The sequence below is a fragment of the Passer montanus genome, unplaced genomic scaffold, assembly GCF_014805655.1.
Source record: "Passer montanus isolate IOZ18808 unplaced genomic scaffold, ASM1480565v1 scaffold112, whole genome shotgun sequence".
Lineage (NCBI taxonomy): Eukaryota > Metazoa > Chordata > Aves > Passeriformes > Passeridae > Passer > Passer montanus.
The window spans coordinates 1,146,040-1,168,164 of record NW_024357836.1 but is presented as its reverse complement, the minus strand read 5'-3'; the positions used below and the strand labels follow the sequence as shown (position 1 = coordinate 1,168,164).

The window sequence follows — 22,125 nt, the reverse complement described above, 5'->3', positions numbered from 1 at the left end:
TTCACCAGCAGCTTCAGGCCTTAAAAAGGGTCCCAGGGTGGCCACGCTGTCCACGGGGACTGGCAGAGGCACAGGGGCAGCTGTGCCCCGGCACGTGGCACCGTGGCACCGGGCACGGATGGGACAGGGAGAGCTGCCAGCTGGGGCCCTCCCGGGGACACCGGCCCCGTGCCAGGACCCTGGCCTGCCCCAGGACACTGGGGAGGTGGTTTGTGTCCCCCCCGCCCCAGCACTGTGTGTTTGCTCAGCTGAAGAGGTCTGGGAATTAAGGCAGAGCCAAACTTTTCTCCAAGCTTGTAATGACCCGTGAAAACCTTGGCTGGACCTTACAGAGCACGGGGAGGGGGGAGCCAGGATGGAGCTTTGTCTCCAAAGGCAGGGGCACCCCCACAGCCCCAGGGATGAGCTGGGATCCCCGCAAACACCAAGGGAGAGTCCTGGCACTGCCATCCAGCCCAGGCCCGTGGGGTGAGGTGCTGGCTGCCCCCGGGCACAGCTCCTCCGGGCTGGCCTAATCCTCAGCAGGCAGCTGGCAGGGCTGGAATCGCCGCTGGATCTCGGGGCGAACGTCCTCCTGCAGGGGAGAGACGGGGCAGGGGCGGGCTGTGCCAGAGCGCCCATCCCCTTCCTGTCCCCATGTCCTTCTTCCTGTCCCCATCCCCAAATCCCCTTCCCATTGCCATACCCACATCCCCTTTCCTGTCCTCATCCTGTCCCCACACCCACGTCCCCTTCCCATCCCCATGTCCCTTTCCTGTCCCCATCCCCAAATCCCCTTCCCATTGCCATACCCACATCCCCTTTCCTGTCCCCACCCCCACGTCCCCTTCCCATCCCCATGTCCCTTTCCTGTCCCCATCCCCAAATCCCCTTCCCATTGCCATCTCCACATCTCCCTTCCTGTCCCCTTTCCCCAAATTCCCTTTCCATCCCCATCTCTGTTCCCTTCCTGTCTCCGTCTCCACATCCCCGTTCCTGTCCCCTTCCCATCCCCAAATCCCCTTCCCATCCCCATGTCCTGTTCCTATCCCCGTCCCCATGTCCCCCTTCCCGTCCCCTTCCCCAAATCCCCTTCCCATCCCCAGGTCCTACCGCCTGGCCCAGCTGGCCCAGCACCGGGATGAGGCGCAGCAGCTCCTCATCCTCAGGGTCCCCAGACCACAGTGGCACCCGGATCCAGTTGGCAGCCTGGGGAGGGGACAGGGAGGAGCTCGGACCCCGCAGAGCTCACAGGGACACCCGAACCCCCCCGGGAGCGGCGCTGCCCTACCTGGGCAGGGAAGCCCTGCATGGTGTGGTCCAGGGCCACCGTCCTGGCCAGGTCCCTGCCCACGTGGGTCAGGTCCTTCCAGTAGCAGCCCTGGGAGCAGACGCAATCCGACTGGGAGAAGCAGCGCCTGGCAGAGAGACAGAGCCGTGGGCACCCTGCCCTGGCACGCAGCGGGTCCCCAGCAGGGCACTGCCAGCACCATCACCTGATCAGCTTCTTCTTGGGGTCCAGCACCTCCAGGAGCTTCTTGGCGTAGTCCTTCTTGGCAGTGGTGTAGATGAAGATCTGGCAGAGAGAGGGTGAAGGTCCCTGCATGGGCTGCTCTGGTCCCCCCCAGCCCCCCAGGGGTCACCCCACACACCCCGGGGGCTCTGGGTACCTCGAAGGTCTTGGAAAGGCTCTCCAAGAACTCCTGCACGTGTGGACGCAGCTTCACGTGGACCTGGGAGGGAAGAGCATCTTGGAAAACCTCCAGCACCCCATCCTGACAGCGAGGGGAGCCCCGGGGGGAGTTCAGTGCCCTCGGCAGGATCCCTCACCCCTCACCCACGGGATCTCAGAGCCCCTTCAGCTACCAGGGACATTGGCACAGAGGCCACACGGGGTGGCAGTGAAGAGCTGCCTCATCCACGGCCCCAAATCACAGCTCCCCACCCCCACCCCAGCCTCAACACCCACCGAGGCCCCACCTTGTAGGAGCTCGCCTGGAAGTCCGCAGTGAAGGTGGCCGTGGCATCCTTCTGCCCGTGGGCGAGCAGGGAGGAGTAGAGCAGGGTCCCATCCTGGGGACAGGCAACAGGGTCAGGGCCAGGGCCACCCCCAGCCGAGCCCCCCAGACCCCCCCAGCTCACCAGCTCCAGGACCAGCGTGTGCTGCAGCTTCCTCCGGACCCTGCCCCTCGCAGGGGTCAGCACCCCAGGGCTCGGCCTGGGGGGGAAGGCAGAGGGTCAGCGCTGCTGGGGGGGCTGTTGGACCCCCCCTTACACTGGGGGGCTGTGGGGACCCCCCTCGCACTCACAGGCTGGGGGCTGCAGGGCCAGCAGGGTCCTGATGCTCCACCTCGGGGAGCCCCGAGAAAAAGGGACCTCCGGGGCAGGGCGGTGCCGGGGGTCTCGCGGGGTCTGTGGGGCAGAGGGGTCCCGTCAGCACGGCCGGGGCAGCCCCCCCGCCCCGCGCAGCGATTTCCGCGGGCAGGGACGCGCTCACCGCTGTCCCCGGGGCCGGGACTGCCCTCGGGACCCCGCCGGACCAGGCGCCCCTTCCCGGGCGTGGTGGGGGAGCCGGGGACCCGCGCCCACCCCCGCGGGGCGCGCTCCCCCTCTCTCTGCCGGCTCTCGGCCCGGCCACGAGCCGCAGCCCTGGGGGTCGAGAGCCCCCGGTCCTCCCTGGGGGGTTTCTTGGTGCGTGGGGTGGCCCCCCGACCCGCCATGGCTGCGACCCCGGCAGGGAGGAAACCCCCCTCCCCTCAGCAGCCCCAAATGAACCGTGGGGTGGGAGCGTTTTTATAGGGTGGGGGGCACCTTTGGAGCCCGGAGCACCTGGAATCACTCTGGGTTTACCGGCACCAGCTGGGCTCGGCTCTGCCCCCCCAGCTGCTCCCGGGGCTCATCATCATCATCATCATCATCATCATCATCATCATCATCATCATCAGCATCATCATCATCAGCATCATCCTCGTGCTGATGTCACCCCGTGCGACAAGGACCCTCCTGGGCCACTCGGGGCACCCCGGAACCCCCGTTTGGGGACAGTCCCCAGCCACACCAGCTGGGGGGAGGGGGTCTCATCTTCCCCTGGCACCAGCTCCGAGCCCACCCCCAGCGAGCCCCGAGCGGGTGAAGCCCCCCGGGTGCCCCAGGTCACATCCTGTCCCCGCAGGGGCCCCGCGGTGGCCGCCAGCAGCCCCAGGGTTGGGTTACGGGCGGGGGGGCTCTGGCACAGGGCGGGGGGACACGCTCGGCTCCGGCGGAAGGGAGATAAGCGGGAGGTCCCCGACCCCGGCAGGCAGAGCCTGGCACGCGGCCACGGGGACAGGGACACGCCGCCGGGGGGGAGCCGCTCCTGGGGCTCAGCGCGGGGACACGGAGGCGACCCCCGGCTCATGGGGACACAGAGGGGACCCCCTGAAGGGGAGGGACACGGAGGTGACACCCTGCTCATGGGGACACAGAGGGGACCCCCTGAAGGGGAGGGACACGGAGGAGCCCCCTGCCCAGGGGGACACAGAGGGGACCCCCTGCCCATGGGGACACAGAGGGGACCCCCTGAAAAGGGAGAACCGTCGCCAGCCAGGCGAGCGAGGGGATAAACAATTTATTTTCTGCAAAAATAACAATAAATTACCACCCCCCACTCCACCCCCCGCTGCCACGCGGACCCCAAGGACGGCGAGATGGATGAGGGGGATCCCTCGGCATGGGAAGGGCTCGGTGCCCGGCAGGAGCACCCGGCTGGCCCCGGTGTCACCTCCCGGGGCGGTGCCAGCGGAGAGGGCTCAGGGCGGCCGGGGCTGGGGGCAGTGCCGGGCTGCCTCCCGCACCAGCCGGGCCTCGCGGGGCGTCCAGGGCCGGGCGTAGCCGTCGTCCTGCAGCAGGATGCGGTTCAGGGTGTGCTCGTGGTTCACGTGGCGCCGCGCCATCAGCAGGTACTCGCCGCCCTCGCTGAGCGGCGGGCACCCGCAGGTGTTGGGCACCCACAGGTACTCCCGGGACACCAGCGGGAAGCGCTGCCGGTACCGAGACTCCACCTCCACCTCGTAGCGCGTCTCCCGCCCCACCAGGCGCCGCGCCAGGATGCGCCCGTGGAACACTGCGGGGTGGGGATGGGGCATGCTGAGCCCCTCCCTGGCCCTGGCATCACCCCGAGCCTCTGGCATCGCCTCTGGCACCACCCCAAGTCCCTGCATCACCCTGGGCCCCTTTGTGCCACCGACAGCAGCCCGAGCCCCTTCCTGGCCCAGCAGCACTCAGAGCCCCTTCCCATTCCTCTCATTGTCCCTGGCATCACCTCAAACCCCTTCCCATTCCCCTCATAGTCCCTGGCATCATTCTGACCCCCTTCCTGTCCCTGGCATCACCCCAAGCCCCTTCCCATTCCTCTCATCATCCCTGGCATCGTTCTGAGCCCCTTTCCCATCCCTGGCATCACCCCAAGCCCCTTCCCATTCCCCTCATCGTCCCTGGCATCATTCTGAGCCCCTTTCCACTCCTGGCATCACCCCAAACCCTTTCCCATTCCCCTCATCATCCCTGGCACAATTCTGAGCCCCTCTCCACCCCCGGCATTGCCTCTGGCATCGCCCTGAGCACATTCCCGTCCCCAGCACCGCCCCCGCTGTCACCCTGAGCTCCTTCCCGCTCCTGTCCCTGTCCCTGGCGGTGTCCTGAGCCCCGTCCCGCCCCCGCCGCCCTCCCGAGCCCGGCCCGGCCCGGCGCTCACCGAAGTCGCTCTGGCAGAAGTGCCGGATGCGCTGCGAGCGCCCCTTGGGCGGGCGGCACCGCCCGCAGCGCCCTGCGGGGGGAAAGCTGCAGCAATTTAGGGGGCACAGGGCACTCCTGACCCCCCAAACCCCCTCACGGAACCTCGGGAGGGGAGGTTGAGGGTCCACACCCCAGAGAGGCTCACACGGGGCTCCTGAGAGCCCTGGCGAGCGCTTTTAGGGTCCTTTTTAGGGTCCCCATCTTATTCCCCCACCTGGGCAGCCCGGGATGCTCCCGCGGGAGCGCGGGGGGCTGTGGGGACCCCCGAGGATGTACCTGCGGCTGCCCCGTCCTTGTTCCCCCCGGGGGGGCTCCTCGGCGGTGGCTCCGTGGGGAAGCCCCGGGGCCGGGGGGGCTGCACGGGGTCCGGGGCGTGCGGGGGCTCCGGGGGCGGGGGGCTGCCGGCCCCTCGGGGCTGCGGCTGCCGCAGGGGGCTCGTGTCACCGCGGCCGAGCTGCGGGTGCCCGCGGGGCAGCCAGAACCGGTACTCGATGCCGGGGTTGGGCTCCTGCAGCAGCGCCTGGGGGGACACGAGCGGGGCTGGCAGGGGCGGTGGCAGCGGCAGGGGGGCTGTCCCCAAAGCCAGCGTGCCCCTGTCCCCACCATCACGTGCAGGTCCTCGTGGGTGGGTCCGGGCGCCTCCAGGCTCTCGGTGCCGTCGGGGGCCCGGCTGTAGGTCAGGAGGGTGCCCGCAGCCTCGTAGGGCCCCGGCCAGGCGATGGCCCAGTCGCCGTTGAGGACGTAGCGCCCGTCACTCGCCATCAGCGCTGCGGGAGGGAGCGCTCCGGTAACGCGAGTCCCGCGCGGCCCCGGGGACCCCCGGCCGGGTCCCCACCGGAGGCCTCTCCCGGCGTGGGAGGGCGGCGTGGGCCGGGAGCCGCGCTCGGGGCTCCGGGATCCGCGTTCCTGCGGGATCCGCGTTCCTGCGGGATCCTGGCTGCGGGCCCGAGCCGCAGCCGAAGCCCGGGGGGTGCAAAGCCAGCCCCGAGCCCCCGGACCCCGGCTGGGATGGGGGAGGGGGCTCCAGCTGCATGGGAAAGGGACGGGGGTGGGGGTGGAGGTCCCGGTGCTGCAGTGGCTGCTCTGGCCCCGGTCCAGCTCAGCCCTTCCCAAATCGCGGCCGCGGCCTCTGGAAAATTGCCCCGAGCGCTTGCGAGTTCAGTGACCCCGCCATGCTCAAAACAGCATCCGAGGGAGGGAGCGGCACGGCACGACAAGGGACAAACATGGGACAGCACGGCGTGACACGGCCACCCCGGCCCTGCCCTGCCCTGGCCTGCCCGCACACGCAGCTGGCACCAGCCCGGGCCAACTGGGAGGGACTGGGACGGACTGGGACGGAGGAAGTTCAGTCCTACCCAGGTAGTTGCGGCTCTTGTCCGTCACCTTGATGTGGGTGGCCCCGGCCGGGATCTTGGTCACATTCACATATCCCAAATATCCTGTGGAGTGGGGAGGGGGCAGAGTCAGGGCAGAGCCTGGGCAGGGCCCAGGGGGCACCACGGGGGGACAGAGAGGGAGGGGACGGGCACAGAGGGGACCCGGGGCTGGGACATTGACCCAGCTGGGCCCCCCGTGCTGGGACATCAGGGACATGTGGGCACAGGGACTCTGAGTGCCCCCAGGACACCCCTGGGGGCATCAGGGACATGTGGGCACGGGGACTCTGAGTGCCCCCAGGACACCCCTGGGGACATAAGTGACCCCCCACCCCCCAGGAGTGACCCCTCTGCAATGAGTTCATCCCCCCAAGTTGCTCTGAGTCCGTCCCTGCGTGTTGGGGACAGGGAGGGACCAGAGACAGCGACCCTCTGGATGGGGGACAGGGAGAGGGGATGGGACAGCAGGCGATGCCTTGGGGACACGGTGGGGACAGGAGGACAGGGGAGCCAAGAGCCAAAGCATTCACCCATGGAGGGGGCCGGGGCAATGGTTCATTCACCGGAGGAGGGGTCCGAGCCCTGGAAGAGCCGGTGCACCAGGACGCACGAGCCGTGGCCGCCGCCGCAGAGCCCGCAGGCGTCGGGGCGTGAGCCCAGGATCCCGTCACAGCCCACGCTCTGTGGGGAGCCCGGACACCCCCTCAGCGCGGGCCCGGGGGGTCCCGGGGGGTCTGGGGGGGTCCCTGGGCACACCCACCAGGCAGCGCCCGCCGACGCACAGGTCCGGGGAGCCGGGGCTGCAGCGGGTGCCGTCCAGCACCCGGCCGAAGCTGTAGTAGAAATTGTGCCCCTCGGCCAGGCAGTTGAGGTCGCAGAGGTTGGGGGCTGCCAGAGCAGGGCGAGAAGGGGTTGGGGTGATGCCGGGGACAGCCGTGAGCCCCCGGTGATGCTGTCACCACGCCGGGACTCACCTCCGTGGAAGGGCACCCAGCGGTAGCGGGCGGAGGTGCCCAGCACGGGCCGGTTGTCGTAGAGGGAGCACTGCATGGCCCGGAAGGGCACGGAGCCGCTGGGGCAGCCCTGTGGGAGCACCGGGATGGAGCACCGGGATGGAGCACCGGGATGGAGCGGGGACAGCCCCGTCGGTGCCGTGGCGCTCCCGGCGCTCACCTGCAGCTGGCAGAGCCGGTACTGCCGCGGGTCCCCCGGGCACGGCTGCTCCTCGCTGGTCCTGCGGTGACAGTGACAGCACGTGTCCCCACAGTGTCCCCCACAGCTCCAGGGCCACGATGCCACCGAGCCACCACAGGAGCGGTGCTGCCTGGTGCCACCAGGCCTTGGGAGCTGGGCACACAAGGCTGTGGCAAGGCCGTGCCATGGGATTCGGGTGCCACACAGGGTTTGGGAGCTGGGGACACCCCTGAGGGGGGGTCTGTGCTGCCCATCCCCCACTGACCTCAGGCACCTCCGCCTGCGCAGGGCGACACCGTCCCCGCACGAGCTGGAGCAGGAGCTCCAGGGTCCCCAGGACCCCCAGGTCCCCTGGGGCCGAGCAGGGGCTGAGGGCTCGGGGACCCTCGCTGGTGTCCCCAGGGCTGGGTCCTGCATGAGGAAGGGGATGGTCAGCGCTGGGGGTGGGATGAAGGAGCCCGGGGGTGGCCCTGCCCCCCAAGCTGCCCCCCCAGCTGCCCCCCAGCCCCCTCACCTGTGCCGTGCCCACCAGGCTGAGCCAGGCCAGCAGCAGCAGCCTCCAGGACCTGCGGAGCAGAGAGCCCTGAGCCGTCCCCAGGGACAGGGGGGTGGCACCGGGCTGTCCCCCAGCCCAGCATCGCCGCCGAGGCGGGGCCACGGCCGAGCCCCCCCGGGGACCCCAGCGAGGGGCACGGGAGTGAGGGGGGGGCAAGCCCAGACCCAGCTGAGGGTCCCCAGGGAGGGGATGGGGGTCTGGTGCCACTCAGGCGGGTGGGGGACACGCCATAGGTGATGCCGGGTGGTGACACAGGCTGGTGACACGGCCTGGGTGACGCCGTGTCCCCCACACGTGCCCACGCAGCCCCGGCGCCCCCGGGGCCCCGCGGCGGGCCGGGATCGCTGCCTGCCGGGGCAGGACCAGACCTGCACGCCGGGGCTCCGCGTCGCTCCCGATCCGGATCCGGCCCCTCGGTGGGGCGAGCAGGGTGGGGGGCAGCGGGAGGCCCCCGCAGCGCCCGAGCCTGCAGCACCCCAAAGCGCCCGGCCCGGGGTGCGGGGAGGCGCCGGGGGGGTGCGGGGAGCGCCGGGGTCCCGTTCCCGTGTCGGGGAATCCCCCGGCAGAGCCGCTCCCGTCCCGCCGCGCGGCTCCGGGGGGTCGCGGGTGGCCACCGGCAGCGCCCGGCTCCGGGTCCCCCCAGCAGGACAGGGGAAGGGCCGGGGGGTCGCGCTGCCGCCGCTCCGGGGGGTGTTTGGAGCGTGCGGACCCCGCCGAGGCTCGGGCGGTGCCGGGTGGGTGATGCCCGCACTCCGCTGGCAGCGCGGGGGGCACCGCGTGCCTCAGTTTCCCCGCAGGAGGTCCGGGAGGGGCGCTGAGACGCGGGGCGGGGGGGTCCGCGAGGGTTAAAGCAGAAACCAGGAGCTTACCCAGCAGCGTGGGGTCCCCCGCGGGGGTCGGGGCCGTCCCCACGGGCCCCCCCGGCCATGCCGCCCCTCGTCGGCGGCGTCCCGGCGGCTCAGTCCCGGCTCGGCGTCCCGGCGGCGGGGAGCGGGGGGGACCCGGGCCGAGCGGGCATCGCCTGCGCAGCTCCGGGGGGGCCGGGCGAGGCTTCCCCCCCCGCTCCCGGTTCGCCTCCCGTCCCTCCCCGCCGCGTTATTAATATCCAGCCCCAAAGGTGCGCCCAGCCCTCCCCGGCCGCCCGTTAACCCTTGGGGGCCCGGAGAGCCGCCGGTCGGGAGGGGGGGGCTGGTGGCGTCCTGGGGGGGATTCGGGTGCTGCAAAACAACATCAGCGCCCCTCCGGGAGCCCCTCAGCCCCAGCGGCGGAGGGGAAGAGGCAGCAGGACCTCCCTGCGCGGCCGGATCCCGCTGCGGGACCCCCCGTGCTGGGCATCCCCGAGGGCCGGGACCCCCGCGGGGGTCTCCGCTCCACGATCGGGGTCTTCTGAGGGGTTCGGGGGGGCAGAGCGGTGGGTGTTGGATGCGGGGGGGCACCCAGCACCCCTGGGCGCCATGCGCACCCGCAGCCCGGAGCTGAAGGGGTTACAGTGGCGGGGTGCCCGTGTCCCTCGGGGTGTCCCTGGTGCCGAGCAGAGCGGGCAGGATGGTCCCGGGGAGCGCAGGGGCCGAGCCGCCCCCCGGCCGGTACCTCCGCGATGAGGGCAGCGGGACGCTCTACAGGCGGGGACGGCTCCTGGGAGAGGTAACCCCCCCGAACTGCCCCCCTGAACTGCCCCTCGCCCCCTCCCCGCTGGGCACCCGGGGGGTCACACGCCCGCACCCCCCGGGGGATCCCCGAGGTGTCCCGATCCAAGCGGGACTCACCCCATGCCCTCTGGAGAAGGGGAAACTGAGGCACGGGACTGAGCCCCAGCAGCTCCCACAGCGAGGGGCAGCTGGGTGGGCACCACGACCCCCGGTGCCCGTCCCCACGGGGTCACTCGCAGGGCGCCTTCGGCCGCTGCTACCAGGTGACAGAGGTGACCAGCGGCCGGCTCTACGCGGCGAAGGTCATCCCGCGAGCCCGGCTGGCTGTCCCGGGCGTCGCGGACAGGGTGAGTCCGGGGGGACCCTCCCCGGGGAGAGGGGACAGTGCCCGTGGGGTCCCCGGGGGTCTGGGTGGGTTCCCGTCCCCGCGGGGAGCGTGCCGGGGGTCCCCGGTCCCCGAGGGTCCCCGGTGCCCGAGGGTCGCCCCGGGGCTGCTGTCGGTGCAGGTGGAGCGGGAGCGGGAGCTGCAGTGTCACCTGCGCCACCCGCACATCGTGCGCCTGCACGGGCACTTCGCCGAGCGCGGCCACCTCTGCCTGCTGCTGGAGCTCTGCAGCCGGGGGGTGAGCTCTGCACCCCGAAAATGAGCCCCTGCACCCCGAAACCGAGTCCCTGCACCCCCAAACCGAGCCCCTGCACCCCCAAACCGAGCCCATGAACCCTGAAATAATGCACCCCAAAACGGAGCTCCTACACCCCATACCTGAGCCCTTGAACCCCGAAACTGAACCTAAACACCCCAAAACTGAGTGCCTTCACCCCAAAACCGAGCCCTTTAACCCCCAAACCGAGCCCTTGAACCGTGAAATTCTGCACCCAAAACTGAGCCCCTAAACCCCAAACCCGAGCCCCTGAACCCCGAAACTGAGCCTAAACACCCCAAAACTGAGCACCCTCAGGCCGGGGCTTCAGCAAGGCCCAGCCTGGTGCCTTGCTCTGTCCCCTGTCCCGGTCTCTCTGTCCCCCATTGTCCCCAGCCCCTGTCACTCTATCGCCCATTGTCCCCAGCCCCTCCTCGCTGTCCCCAGCCGCTGTCGCTCTGTCCCCAGTCCCTGGCCGACATCCTGCGGGCTCGGGGCCGCCTGACGGAGCCGGAGCTCCGGTACTACCTGCGGCAGCTGCTCTCGGGGCTGCGCTACCTGCACGGCCACGGCCTCGTGCACCGCGACCTCAAGCTGAGTGCGTGGGGCTGGGGGGGACCCGGGGGTGGCCCCCGGGTGGCCCAGGGTGACATCGTTCGCGTCCCGCAGGTAACTTCTTGGTGACGGAGCGGATGCGGGTGAAGATCGGGGACCTGGGGCTGGCGCGGCCGGCGGCGCCGCCCGGGCGGCGCTGGGGGTGAGCGGGGCTGCGGGGACGGGGGTGGCCCTGCCCGTGTCCCCGGGGGTCACCCCGGCTGTCCCCCCGCAGGGCACTCTGTGGGACACCCGCGTACCTGGCCCCGGAGGTGCTGGAGCGCAGGGGACACGCGGAGCCCGCGGATATCTGGGCCCTGGGCTGCGCCGTGTGAGAGGGGAGAGGGAGCACGGGGAGAGGGATGAGGGGAGATGGAGGGCGGGTGGGATAAGGGAGATGGAGGGAGGAAGGGATGAAGGGAGATTGGAGGGTGGGATGAGGGGAGATGGAGGGAGGGCAAGGGGAGATGGAGGGTGGATAAAGGAAGGTGGAGGGAGGGTGAGGGAAGATGGAGGGAGGATTGGATAAGGGGACATGGAGGGAGGGTGGGAGAGATGGAGAGAGGGCAAGGGGAGATGGGAGGGAGGGAGGGAGGGAGGGAGATGGAGGGGAGAGAGGATGGGATAAGGGGAGATGGGGAGATGGAGGGAGAGTGGGAGAGATGGAGGATGGGATGAGGGGAGATGGAGAGAGGGATGAGGGGAGATGGACAGCAGAGCTGGAGGGAGGATGGAGAGGCTGGAGGGAGGACAGGGACACTGAAAGGAGGAAGAGGGGTGATGAAGGCAGGATGGAGAGGGTGGAGGGAGGACAGGGCAGCCAGAGGAAGGACAGGGACCCTGCAGGGAGCCCGGGGACCCTCCCGGCCTGTCCCCCCACCCCAGGTACACGGCGCTGAGCGGCCACGCCCCGTTCGAGGCTCGGCGCCGTTCGGAGCTCTACCGGCGCATCCGCAGCGCCCGGTACCCGCCGCCCCCGGGGCTGTCGCCCCCTGCCCGCGCCCTCATCGCCCGCATGCTGCACCCCGAGCCCGCGGCACGGCCCGGCCCGGCCCGCCTGCTGCGCCACCCCTTCCTCACCCAGGTGCGGGGCTGCGTGAGGGGACACGCGGGGACACCAGGGACACGGGGGGGTCACCGCCTGTCGCTCCCCAGGGCTTCACACCCCGCACGCTGCCACCCCGCGCCTGCCACGCCGCGCCCATCTTCGTGGGACCCGAGAGGCTGCGCTGGGTCCTGCGGGGGTGTGGCTGTGTCACTGTCGCTGTCACCCCTGCGGGTGGCCGTGCCCCTCCCCAGAGGAGCCGAGGCCGAAGATCCGCGGAGGAAAACCTTTATTAGTGCTGGGAACCGTCTAAAATCCAGTCATGGAAACAAGCGGGGTGGGACGTGACCGGTACAACGGCACACACACACACACACACACCAGTCTGCCCTTCAAACTGTTAACAGGAAAAAAAAACAACCCCCAAATCCAAACCCCCAAAATAAAAAGGAGCTCTCTTCCCTGCCAGCCTGGGGTGGGGATGGGGAGGTGCAGCTCCCTGTCCCGGGACTGCAGAGGTGCCAGGCCACCCGCAGTGGGGACACTGGAGAGGGGACACAGGGAGCTGTGGGCTGGGAAGGAGGGAGGAAAGTGCGTGGTTTCCCTGCTCAGCTTCACTTCTCTCTCTCTCGGGAGAGAAGAGTCGGAGAAAACGCTGAAAGCTCGGTAAAACAGGACACTAAAACCAGCCAGGGCCGGCACCGCCCGGCCGTGCCCGGAACACGGACAGGAGGGGACAAGGACAAGATGCTCGAGGTGGCCCCAGCAAAGCACCAAGGAGCCGCTCCGGACCCGCCCAGAGGGGACGGCCAGGGGGTGTCACCTTCCCGTGTCACCGGCGGGGCCTGGGGGACGGAGGTGACAGCAGCGACTTTGTGTGCACTGGGGGGAGCCTTGTCCCAGCGCCAGAGCCGCGCTGGTGACAAAGGACAGGCAACAGGAGCAGCCCGCAGTGCTGGGATGGTGGCGGTGAGCTGGGGCACTCGGGCTGTCACCGGTGTCCCCAAACCACGGCAGAGCGGCAGGGATGGATCCCACAGCCCTCAAATGGCCTCACACACTGCACCCGAGGCTGGAAGGGGTGGGACACAAACCCCAGCTCCCCCTGAAGCTCCTCAGCCACCTTGGAGCTCCTCAGCCCCCCCTGAAGCTCCTCAGCCCCCAAGGAAGCTGCCCCACACCTTTCCCAAGCCTGCAGCAACCTCAGCCTTTGCCCTGGGGGTCAGGAACCTCGTGCCACAAGACCCTGTGCCACGCAGGGTGCTGGGGCACACTGGGGACAGCCCGGGGCAGGTGGCACAGCCCGGGCTGGCTGCTGTCCCTGCCCGTGGCGCCGCAGCCCTGCCGGCAGCTCAAGGCCTGGCACGGAGCCCAGGGGATATTTTTATCCCGGCATTTGTGTTGTTTGAAGCTGTCAGCTCCGGGTTTTCAGTCATAAACACAACCCTCCCCTGTCCCAGCCCGGCTCGGAGCTGACAGCAACAGCAACACCCTCAGCTGCCACAGCCTGAGCCCCAGGGGCCCCAGGATGACCCTGAGGTGGCCCTGGGACATCTGGCAGCACACAGAGGCCACGTCCCCAAACCCCCTGCTCTGGAACACCTGCACTGGCCACCTCTGTCCCCCTGCCAGGCAGGAAGGTCCCTGAGGGGCTCAGGGCAGGATGTTCCAGTGAATTCCCTGTGGGTTTTGAGCTCTGGGATCTCCCCATCTTTACTGCAGAGCTGCCCAAAGATGGGGAGAGCAGGACTGTCCCTGCCCTGGTGACAGATGTGTCTGACCCGGGGCACAAACCAAGCCAAGGTGGCAACAACAACAACAATGAGGCTTCTTAAAAGAGAAGGGATTTAAAACCAAAGATTCAAGTTTGGGAACTCCTCTCCCCCCGCTCCCCGGCTCCAAATGAGGCCAAAACTCACCCTTGTGCAGAAATCAGGTTCAAAGTTCAGCCAATTGGTGGGGGTGACCCACAGCCCCGGGGTGACGAGGGCAGGTCACCTCTGTGTCACCACAGAGCCCCGGCCCAGGGCTGAGCCTGGCTCCCAGAGCCCGGGAGAGGCTCAGAGTGAGGCCCTGGAGGGGCAGCTCCAGGCAGGGGTGGCCGGGGGGCGTTGGGTGACAGGAACCAGGCGAGGGCAGGGGCGTGGGCAGGAGCTCCCCCCCTGCCAGGGCCGAGCAGCACCTCAGGCTGAAGGCACCGAGTTGCTCTCCACCTTCAGTCCCTTGCTGGCCAGGAAGGCGTCCTGCTTGGGCTCCCTGCCCAGGAACCTCCTCAGCATGTCCGCCGCGTCCACGGAGCCGCCGGGATGCAGGATGCACTTCCTGTAATCCATGCCCACCTGCGGGCACACACGGGGCAGGGCTGGGACACCCGGCCCGGCTGCCACATCCCTGTCACACGCACAGAACCCTCTCCCTACCTTGCAGTTCATGATTCCCTCCTGCTTGAAGCGGGTGTGGAACATGTCCATGGAGTACACCTCGCTCCACAGGTAGCCGTAGTACTGCGCGTCGTAGCCCCCGGCCAGGTGGCCAAAGGTGGCTGGCATGTTGGTACCTGAGGGCACACAAGGGCTCAGTGGGGACAAACCCCCTCCCGTGCTGTCCCAGCAGGCGCTGGCTCAGCTGCTCACAACCCAGAGGACAAAGGGAGGAATTTTCCAGGCTTTTCCAGCCCCGCTTTTCCCGGAGCCAGCAGAAACTGTCCCCACCCGGGAGGAACGTGCTGAGCCACGGGGCAGGGCAGGCCGAGAGGGACAGGAGGGTGGCACCGCGTACCTGGCGTGGCAGGGACACCCAGCACCTCTTCACAGAGCTGGGCAAACACCTCCACGGGGTCAGCCTTGGTCTGGGTGTGCAGGGCCTGGTCCACCTTGGCCAGGACGATCTGGCGCAGGTTGAAGAGCCCTGTTCCCAAAAGGAGGAGGAGGGAAACTGAGGCTGGAATGCTGTCTGCAGGAATGTCACTGAGGCTGGGTGGCACCTCTTTGTCCCTTTCACGTGCCACATCACCCTCTCTATTCCCACATCTATGGGTTCCTTCCCCTCACCCCCTCAGAACCCCCAGCACCATGGCGAGCAAGGAAAAGCCTTTTTTGTCCCCAGCCAGCTCACTGAGTGTCCCCTTCCCGTCCCCACGCCCAGGGGACATCCATCCCCTCCCACCTGTGTTTGCCTGCCGGGATTTAATGAGTTTCTCCAGCAGCTCATCCGGGATGGGGCTCCCTGTCTTGTAGTGCCTGGACATGCGCAGCAGCGGCTCCTTCTCCCACACCCAGTTCTCCAACATCTGCGACGGGGCCTCCACGAAGTCCCGCTCCACGTGTGTGCCACTGAACATGGCAAACTCCGCCTGGGGGACACGGCCAGCTCGGAATTCCACAGGAAAACGGGACGGGGGCAAAACCCCGACCTGTGGCGGCGCAGCGAGGCCTCACCTGAGAGCACAGCTGGTGCATGACGTGCCCAAATTCATGGAAATAGGTCTCCACCTCGTCGTGCTGCAGCAGGGAAGGGGCGTCCGGCGTGGGCTTGGTGAAATTGGCCACCATGGCGGCCACCGAGATTTGGCGGCTGGAGTCTGGCAAGAGGCAGCCGGGCTGGAGGCCGAAGCAGGCGGCGTGCCCGTACTTCCCCTCCCTGGGGAGGGACACGAGGCTCAGGGATCCTTCCAAAAGCCAGACACAGCCATGGCCTCCCCCAGTGTGATCCTCGGAGGAGCCCCCAGTGACCCCCTTGGTGACACCTCAATGACATCCCTGCCCCAGCACACGGCGCTGCCTCCACTCCACAGCTGGGAGCAGCACCTCCTCCTCCTCCTCCTCCTCAGGCTCTGCTCCCCTGCCCCAGCCCTGCTCCTGGATTTCCCAGGCCTCACCGTGGGTACAGATCCAGGTAGAACTTCCCGATGGTCTCCCCGGAGGCCGCGTCCTTCACCGTGTAGAGCTGCACGTCCTCGTGCCACACCTGAGCCTTCTCCTCCAGGTGGAAGGTGAGGCCCAGCAGCTCCTGGTAGATGGCCAGGAGGCCTGTGGTGACCACCTGCATGGGGAAATACTCCTTGAGCAGGTTCTGGTCCACGCTGTACTTGGTCTCCTCCACCTGGTTCATGTAGTAGCGCATGTCCCAGGCGTTGATGCGGTTGTCGAACTCCAGCCCGCGCTTCTCGCACTCCTTCTTCTTCAGGTCCAGGATCACCGCCCGCTCCTTCTCCCCCAGGGGCTTCAGCTTCTGGGCCAGCTCATCTGGGGAAGCCAGGCGGGGTTGGGATCAGGGATCAGAGCAGCACAGCCAGCCCAGGATGGCCCCGCTCGGCCCCGGGACGTACCCAGGAACGTGGCCACCGTCCGGCTGCTCTTGGCCATGTTCATCTCCAGCACGAAGTCGGCGTGGGTGCTGAAGCCCAGCAGATTGGCCTTCTGAGCCCTCAGGTCCACCAGCTCCTTCAGGATCAGGCAGTTCTCCTGCAAGGCAGAGGGTGAGTACACAGGGGAGGAGTGTGGAAAGAAACACAAATCCCGGGGGGGATCCCTGCGTGCCCTGGTCAGCCCCACCGACCTCTTTGCACCTGGAGTTGAACATCTCCTCCACCTTCCTCCTGGTCTCGGGCACGTAGCACTTCTTCAGCAGGGGGAAGTAGTGTGGGTACTTCAGGGTGACCTTCAGCTTCCCATCCTCCGTCTTCTCCAGGGAGTTCAGGAAATCCTCAGGGAGCCCCCCTGGGAAAAGAGCAGGCAGGGGCTGAGGGTGAGCCCAGGATCCTCCAGGAATGCTCTGGGATCATCCAGTGCAGGCGCTCCATACCTAATTCCTCCCTGGAGAAGGGCAGGAAGGTGGTGTCCTCGTTGAGGTTCTTGTTGAAGTCGATGCACAGCACGCTCAGCTTTTTCTTGATAGCTTTGATTTTCTTCAAAACGCAGAAAATCGGAGAGAAGTCAGAGCTGGGGGGGCACTCAGGCTGTGCCCACCCTGCTGAGCTGCCAGCTCTGAGCCAGCCCAAATTAATGCACAATTAATGATGGTGAGGCAGCAGCCCAGAAAGGCTCCCTGGGGTCACACCTGGCAGGGTTCAGCCACCTCAGCAAGGTCCTGCCTCTCCCCTGCTGCTTCAGGAGCTGCAGGTGCTGCAGTAACAACCTCCCCTCTCCTTATTTCACATTTTCTTCTGGTTTTAACCCAGTTTTGAGCTCCTCTGCTGGTGCATGGTAAGAGAGGGAGGCCCCTGAGCAGCTCAGCCCACTCACCCCAAATCCAGTCCCTGGCACTTGGTGGGGATTTGGTGCTAATTCCCCAATTTCACCTCCCCAGGAATTCCTTAACTCCCACTTTGTTAACATCACCCTTTCAACAGAAAGGGAAAAGTGAGGGCTGGAGACATCACCCAAAACCACCAGAACTGGGGGCAAACCCCAAACCTGAGCCTCAGACCCTGCCAGGGCTCCTCTCCCTGTGACAGGGACAAGGGGCAACGGATTCAGACTGACAGGAAGAAAGATTAGATGGGATATTAGGAAAAAATTCCTTCCTGTGAGGGTGAGGAGACCCTGGCACAGATTTCCCAGAGGAGCTGGGGCTGCCCCTTCCCTGGAAGTGTCCAAGGCCAGCTTGGAGCAACCTGGGACAGTGGAAGATGGGCTTTAAGGTCCCTTCAGCCCAAACCACCCTGGGATTCCGTGCTCTCACCTCCTGTGTCTCCTCAGGGAGGTGGAGCCCGTTCCTTTTCCCCAGCTTGATCAGCCTCTCCAGGTACCTCTTTGCCTCGGGCCTCAGGGAAGCACTCTCTGCTTTCTCCTGGAAAACAAAACAAATCCCTCCTCCTCAGGGAGCTGCAGGAAGCTGCTTCCCAGTGGGGGCTCTGGGAACACCAGAGACCCAGCAGCAGGGGGAAAAGCCCCAGGGAAGGCTCTGGTTTGGTGCAGAGGTTCCTGTGTCACCTCGGGGCAGGGGTTCCTCCCAGACTGCTTTAAACACGTCACCTTTGTGCCACGTCAGCATTTTGGGGGGCACTTTTGGGGGCATCACCACTGAGGTGGGTTGGATTTACCAATCAGCAAAGGGGGTGATGAAGGCTCTGAGTGGGGGCCAGAGCCAAATCCCAACTTTCCCACCCCTCACTACAGCTGGACCACCCTGCCGCGACCACACCGCGCTCCCACCCCACCCCTGCACCCTTCCCTTTTTAACTCTGGCACGAGGAAAAAGGATTTGCTGGAATTGCAGGGGGTTCCAAGCCCTGCCTGGGCGGCAGGGGACACACCTGGAGCCACACAATCCTCTGGTACACGTCCTGCCTCATGCTCATCTCCACGTCGAACTCCGAGAGCTTCTTGTCGGCCTCGGTGCTGGCGGCGCGGATGGCCTTGCAGGGGGACACGTGCTGGGGGAAGTCCAGCATGTTCCTACGGACTGGGGGCAGAAAAGGGGACAAGAGTGATGGCTCCACATCCCAGAGCCAGGCTGGCAGCCCCAGAGCCTTTCCCATAACAGGGGAGGGGTGGGATGTGGCTCCTGCACTCCTTGGTCATTTTTCCTGCAGCCCAGCTCATCCACTCGCTGGATTCCCACCACAATCCTCCTAAAATCCATGGGAATTCTGTGCCTGTGAGCCCCCAGCAGCTCTGCCCCAGCCGGGGCAGCACAGGAGGGTTGGGGAGTCCCAGCTCATCCACCTGCTGGATTCCCACCACAATCCTCCTAAAATCCATGGGAATTCTGTGCCTGTGAGCCCCCAGCAGCTCTGCCCCAGCTGAGGGTTGGGGAGTCCTCGATGCTCCCTTCCAGCTGGAGGAATTCCATGATTCCTGATGGCAGCAGCGTTCCCTGTCTCCTTTAAACCCCAAAGTGGGACAATCCCTTCCCACAGACACTTCCCCAAAATCCACCACGCTCCAGGTGCGCCCTGTCCTGATGCAATTCCACGGAGGAAAGCAGGGAGAACATTCCCTGCTGCTCTCCCTGCAGAAGCTCCAGGAACAGCCCTGCAGGTGCTCTCCAGGCACCTGGACCCCCCCAGGAGGAGCTGAGCAGGCAGCTCAGCCAGGGAAGTGCTGACAGTCCTGCTGAGTGCACATTCCTCCTGCTGAGCAGGAGGATTTATTTTTTTTTCCCTATTATTTTAGGAAAAAAGAACAAGCAGAGGAGGAAGATGAGGCTGCTCCCTGCCCCAGACAGGTGGGACAGCTCGAGCACAGGCAGCAGCCCAGGTGTCACGAGGAGGGGCCACCTGAATTGTCACCCTGGTGCAAATAATCACCCAGAAAGCCACCAAAACTGCACAGGTTTGGTGCCATCACGTCGTGGTATTCCCCCAAAAAAATCCCAGCGGGATTTACTCCCCCCAAAAAATCCTAAGGGGATTTATTCTCAAAAAAAAAAATCACAGCAGGACTGAACTCCCCCAAAAAATCACAGCAGGATTGAGTCTTCAAAAAAAAAATATCACAGCAGGATTTACTCCCCAAAAAACTCATAGCAGGATTTATTCTCAAAAAGAATCCCAACAAGATTGACTCTCCCAAAAAAAAAAAAATCACAGCAGGATTGACTCTCGCAGGATTTATTCTCAAAAAGAATCCCAACAAGATTGACTCTCCCCAAAAAAAAAATCACAGCAGGATTGACTCTTCCAAAAAATCCTAGCAGGATTTATTCTCCCAAAAAAATCCCAGCAGGATTTATTCTCAAGAAAAATCCCAACAAGACTGACTCTCCCAAAAAAATCCCAGCAGGACTGACTCTTCCAAAAAATCCTAGCAGGATTGACTCTTCCAAAAAATCCTAGCAGGACTGACTCTTCCAAAAAATCCTAGCAGGATTTATTCTCCCAAAAAATCCCAGCAGGATTTACTCTCCAAAAACACCCAGCAGGAAACAAGGCACATGGAGAGACATTTGCCCACTGCCCCAGGGAAAACCGAGGAAGGAGGTGAGAGTTTCTTGGATCTTTTCAGTGTTTGTTCCCACTGGTGAGACATGAAAGCCAGGACAGCCTTGGGAACACGGCTGCTCCTGCTGCCCTTGGGTTCATTTGCCTTTCCAAATCTGTTCTTTGTGCTGGTTCCTTGCTGTATAAACATTAACTGGGAATAAAACCAACATTCTGCTGGCAGCCACGGGGAGAGAAAAGCAGGTGACAGCACAGAGCTAAAAAAAAAAAATTAATCTAAAAATCTTAATAATGGTGGGATGGGTTGGAAGGGACCTCAAAGCTCAGCCCTGCTGTGGGCAGGGACATCTCCCACTGGCCCAGGGGGCTCCAAGCTGGCCTTGGACCCTTCCAGGGATGGGGCAGCTGCTCTGGGCAAGCTCAGAGCCTCCCACTAGATTTACTAAATTGTAAAATTAGGTGACCCCTCGTTGAAGGGAACAATGATGCATCTGACCCTATGATATCAGAAGGTGAATAATTAATTAATTTATGATACTGTATTTTTTATACCATATATATACCTTATATATATTTATTTATATATTTATATATATATTTTATACTGTTCTAAACTGAATCTGTACAAGCACTCAACAAAATCTGGTGATGTCTCCTGACCACCATCAGGACACAGTTTGTAGAGATTGCTTAAGAAAACAAAACGCTCACACTAGAATCCAATCAAGCAAATCCTTTCAGGTAAATAAGCTTTTAACACATTCCACATGCTCCAGAACACGGCAGCAGCCAATGAGACAAGAACTGTTTTGATCTCTGTGCTCCTCCAGCAAAAAGCTGAGGGAGAGAATTACATCTCTCTGTGTTCAGAGAACGTGAATGCCACATCCAACCTTCCTGGGGGGGATTCCTCCCCGGTATCCCATCCCTGCCAGCAGGAACAGCTCCCCCTGGCCTGGGTATCCCACCCCCTGGCCCATTCCCACCTCTGTATGGCTGTGATCCATCTCCACACCCATCCCTACCTGTGCGTTCCATCCCCACCTGTGTATCCCACCCTGGGGCCTGTCCCCATCAGTGTATTCCATCTCCACACCCATCCCTACCTGTGTATTCCACCCCCTGGCCCTTCCCCACCTCTGTATTCCTGCATCCCACCTCCAAATCCATCCCCACCTGTGTATCCCAACCCCTGGCCCATTCCCACCCGTTTATTCCACCTCCACATCTGTCCCCAGCTGTGTGTTCCACCCCCTGGCCTGTCCCCACCTGTGTATTGCACCTCCACATCTGTCCCCAGATGCGTATTCCACCTCCACCTGTGCATTCCACCTCCAAGCCCAACCCCACCTGTGCATTCCACTCCCTGGCCCTTCCCCACCTCTGTATTCCACCTCCACACCCATCCCCACCTGTTTATTGCACCTCCACATCAGTCCCCAGATGTGTATTCCACCTCCCCCTGTATATTCCATCTCCACACCCATCCCCAGCTGTGTATCCCACCTCCACATCTGTCCCCAGCTGTGTATTCATCCTCCACATCCCCACCTGTGTATTCCATCCCCACCTGTGTATTCCACCTCCACCTGTGCATTCCACTCCCTGGCCCTTCCCCACCCCTGTATTCCACCTCCACACCTATTCCCCGCTGTGTATTGCTCCTCCACATCTGTCCCCAGCTGTGCATTCCGCCCCCACCTGTGTATTCCACCTCCACGTCGGCCAGAGCCTTCAGCGTGTTCTCGTAGTTGACCTCGCCGCGCTCCTGGGCTCCCACGCGGTCGTAGACGAGCTTGGTGCTCTCGGTGAGCTCGGCGGCCATGGCCTCGATCTGCTCGGCCGTCAGGTCCCAGCGCAGCTGGCAGCCCAGGGCCCGCGGCGCCTGGCTGTCCACCACGTTCCCTGCGGGACAGCGGCGAGCCCGGGCTGGGAAACTGCGGGGGGATCAGCCCCGGGAGCTCCCCGCCCCGCCGAAACCGTGCCCGGCCAGCTGCCTGTGCCCTGCTCGGGGACAGGGCCGCGGGGGTGACCCGGGCCGGCCTGAGGGGGTGACCCCGGCCCGTCCTCCGCCCCGTCCCTCTCCCCTCCGCCGCTCCCCCCCGCCCTCTCCCGGTGTCCCCGCGCTCCCCATCCCGCCGGTACCTGTCGGGGGGGCCATGTCGGTGCTGCCGGGCGTACCGGGAGGCCCCGCGCTGCTGACGAGGAAACCGGGCCGGCCCCACGCACCGAGCATGTGCCCCGACCGGAGAGGCGGGCGGGAGAGCGGGGCATGCTGGGAGCCTGGAGGACCGGGCCGCTCCCGCCGCGCCCGCACGGCGGCGGGGCCGGGCAGCGGGGGCGGCTCATCCCCGCCGCGACCCTCGGAGCGGGCCGGGAGCGGCCCCGGGGCGGGAGTCGAGCATCCCCGGGTCCCGCCCGCCCGTTCCC

The 22,125-nt window shown here is 65.5% G+C and overlaps 4 protein-coding genes across 9 annotated transcripts; 1 reads left to right on the top strand and 3 right to left on the bottom strand.

Annotated features, from left to right (window-relative positions):
- Positions 1-225: 225 nt before the first annotated feature.
- LOC120513500 (CTD small phosphatase-like protein 2-A) lies at positions 226-2,729 on the bottom strand. The gene is made up of 9 exons (XM_039733015.1): positions 2,477-2,729; positions 2,289-2,391; positions 2,122-2,197; positions 1,960-2,052; positions 1,650-1,712; positions 1,476-1,555; positions 1,271-1,397; positions 1,093-1,188; positions 226-574 (listed from the first exon to the last, which is right to left on the bottom strand). Exons 1-9 carry the CDS (start codon positions 2,697-2,699, stop codon positions 512-514), a joined length of 924 nt encoding a protein of 307 aa, XP_039588949.1. The 5' UTR covers positions 2,700-2,729; the 3' UTR covers positions 226-511.
- An 842-nt stretch (positions 2,730-3,571) lies between these two features.
- On the bottom strand, positions 3,572-8,950 carry ADAMTSL5 (ADAMTS like 5). Of its 2 annotated transcripts, none has more exons than XM_039733245.1 (12): positions 8,751-8,950; positions 7,840-7,891; positions 7,591-7,736; positions 7,305-7,365; positions 7,106-7,214; positions 6,892-7,019; positions 6,695-6,812; positions 6,111-6,194; positions 5,356-5,519; positions 5,029-5,272; positions 4,712-4,783; positions 3,572-4,081 (listed from the first exon to the last, which is right to left on the bottom strand). In XM_039733245.1, the coding sequence occupies exons 1-12, from the start codon at positions 8,807-8,809 to the stop codon at positions 3,768-3,770; spliced, it is 1,551 nt and encodes a 516-aa protein (XP_039589179.1). In that variant the 5' UTR covers positions 8,810-8,950; the 3' UTR covers positions 3,572-3,767. The 2 variants fall into 2 exon arrangements, with proteins under 2 accessions (XP_039589179.1, XP_039589187.1); XM_039733253.1 differs by having other exon boundaries at positions 3,774-4,081; positions 4,712-4,797.
- Positions 8,951-9,065: 115 nt separating this feature from the next.
- On the top strand, positions 9,066-12,177 carry LOC120513651 (inactive serine/threonine-protein kinase PLK5-like). Of its 5 annotated transcripts, XM_039733299.1 has the most exons (8): positions 9,066-9,525; positions 9,770-9,877; positions 10,037-10,153; positions 10,640-10,769; positions 10,841-10,928; positions 11,001-11,096; positions 11,612-11,849; positions 11,921-12,127. In XM_039733299.1, the coding sequence occupies exons 1-8, from the start codon at positions 9,427-9,429 to the stop codon at positions 12,104-12,106; spliced, it is 1,062 nt and encodes a 353-aa protein (XP_039589233.1). In that variant the 5' UTR covers positions 9,066-9,426; the 3' UTR covers positions 12,107-12,127. The 5 variants fall into 5 exon arrangements, with proteins under 5 accessions (XP_039589233.1, XP_039589205.1, XP_039589198.1 ...); XM_039733271.1 differs by having other exon boundaries at positions 11,651-12,177; XM_039733264.1 differs by having other exon boundaries at positions 11,612-12,177.
- Positions 12,083-22,026, bottom strand: THOP1 (thimet oligopeptidase 1). Its single transcript, XM_039733232.1, has 13 exons — positions 21,841-22,026; positions 21,397-21,600; positions 18,067-18,215; positions 17,493-17,600; positions 16,614-16,716; positions 16,368-16,528; positions 16,138-16,273; positions 15,688-16,054; positions 15,248-15,449; positions 14,976-15,162; positions 14,589-14,717; positions 14,231-14,367; positions 12,083-14,149 (listed from the first exon to the last, which is right to left on the bottom strand). The coding sequence occupies exons 1-13, from the start codon at positions 21,929-21,931 to the stop codon at positions 13,994-13,996; spliced, it is 2,130 nt and encodes a 709-aa protein (XP_039589166.1). The 5' UTR covers positions 21,932-22,026; the 3' UTR covers positions 12,083-13,993.
- Between the last annotated feature and the right edge of the window lie 99 nt (positions 22,027-22,125).

Excerpts from the sequence above, each read along its gene's own strand:
- LOC120513500 (XM_039733015.1), bottom strand. The coding sequence starts at position 2,699 with ATGGCGGGTCGGGGGGCCACCCCACGCACCAAGAAACCCCCCAGGGAG. Across the intron at positions 2,053-2,121 it reads ACACGCTGGTCCTGGAGCTG|GATGGGACCCTGCTCTACTC; the intron begins GTGAGCTGGGGG and ends GCCTGTCCCCAG. Across the intron at positions 575-1,092 it reads TGGGCCAGCTGGGCCAGGCG|GAGGACGTTCGCCCCGAGAT; the intron begins GTAGGACCTGGG and ends TCTCCCCTGCAG.
- THOP1 (XM_039733232.1), bottom strand. The coding sequence starts at position 21,931 with ATGCTCGGTGCGTGGGGCCGGCCCGGTTTCCTCGTCAGCAGCGCGGGG. Across the intron at positions 18,216-21,396 it reads CGTGGAGGTGGAATACACAG|TCCGTAGGAACATGCTGGAC; the intron begins GTGGGGGCGGAA and ends TTCTGCCCCCAG. Across the intron at positions 16,055-16,137 it reads GACGGTGGCCACGTTCCTGG|ATGAGCTGGCCCAGAAGCTG; the intron begins GTACGTCCCGGG and ends TGGCTTCCCCAG.
- LOC120513651 (XM_039733264.1), top strand. The coding sequence starts at position 9,427 with ATGGTCCCGGGGAGCGCAGGGGCCGAGCCGCCCCCCGGCCGGTACCTC. Across the intron at positions 9,878-10,036 it reads TCCCGGGCGTCGCGGACAGG|GTGGAGCGGGAGCGGGAGCT; the intron begins GTGAGTCCGGGG and ends CTGTCGGTGCAG. Across the intron at positions 10,770-10,840 it reads GCACCGCGACCTCAAGCTGA|GTAACTTCTTGGTGACGGAG; the intron begins GTGCGTGGGGCT and ends CGCGTCCCGCAG.
- ADAMTSL5 (XM_039733245.1), bottom strand. The coding sequence starts at position 8,809 with ATGGCCGGGGGGGCCCGTGGGGACGGCCCCGACCCCCGCGGGGGACCC. Across the intron at positions 7,020-7,105 it reads CTGGGTGCCCTTCCACGGAG|CCCCCAACCTCTGCGACCTC; the intron begins GTGAGTCCCGGC and ends CTGCTCTGGCAG. Across the intron at positions 6,813-6,891 it reads GCGTCGGCGGGCGCTGCCTG|AGCGTGGGCTGTGACGGGAT; the intron begins GTGGGTGTGCCC and ends GGCTCCCCACAG.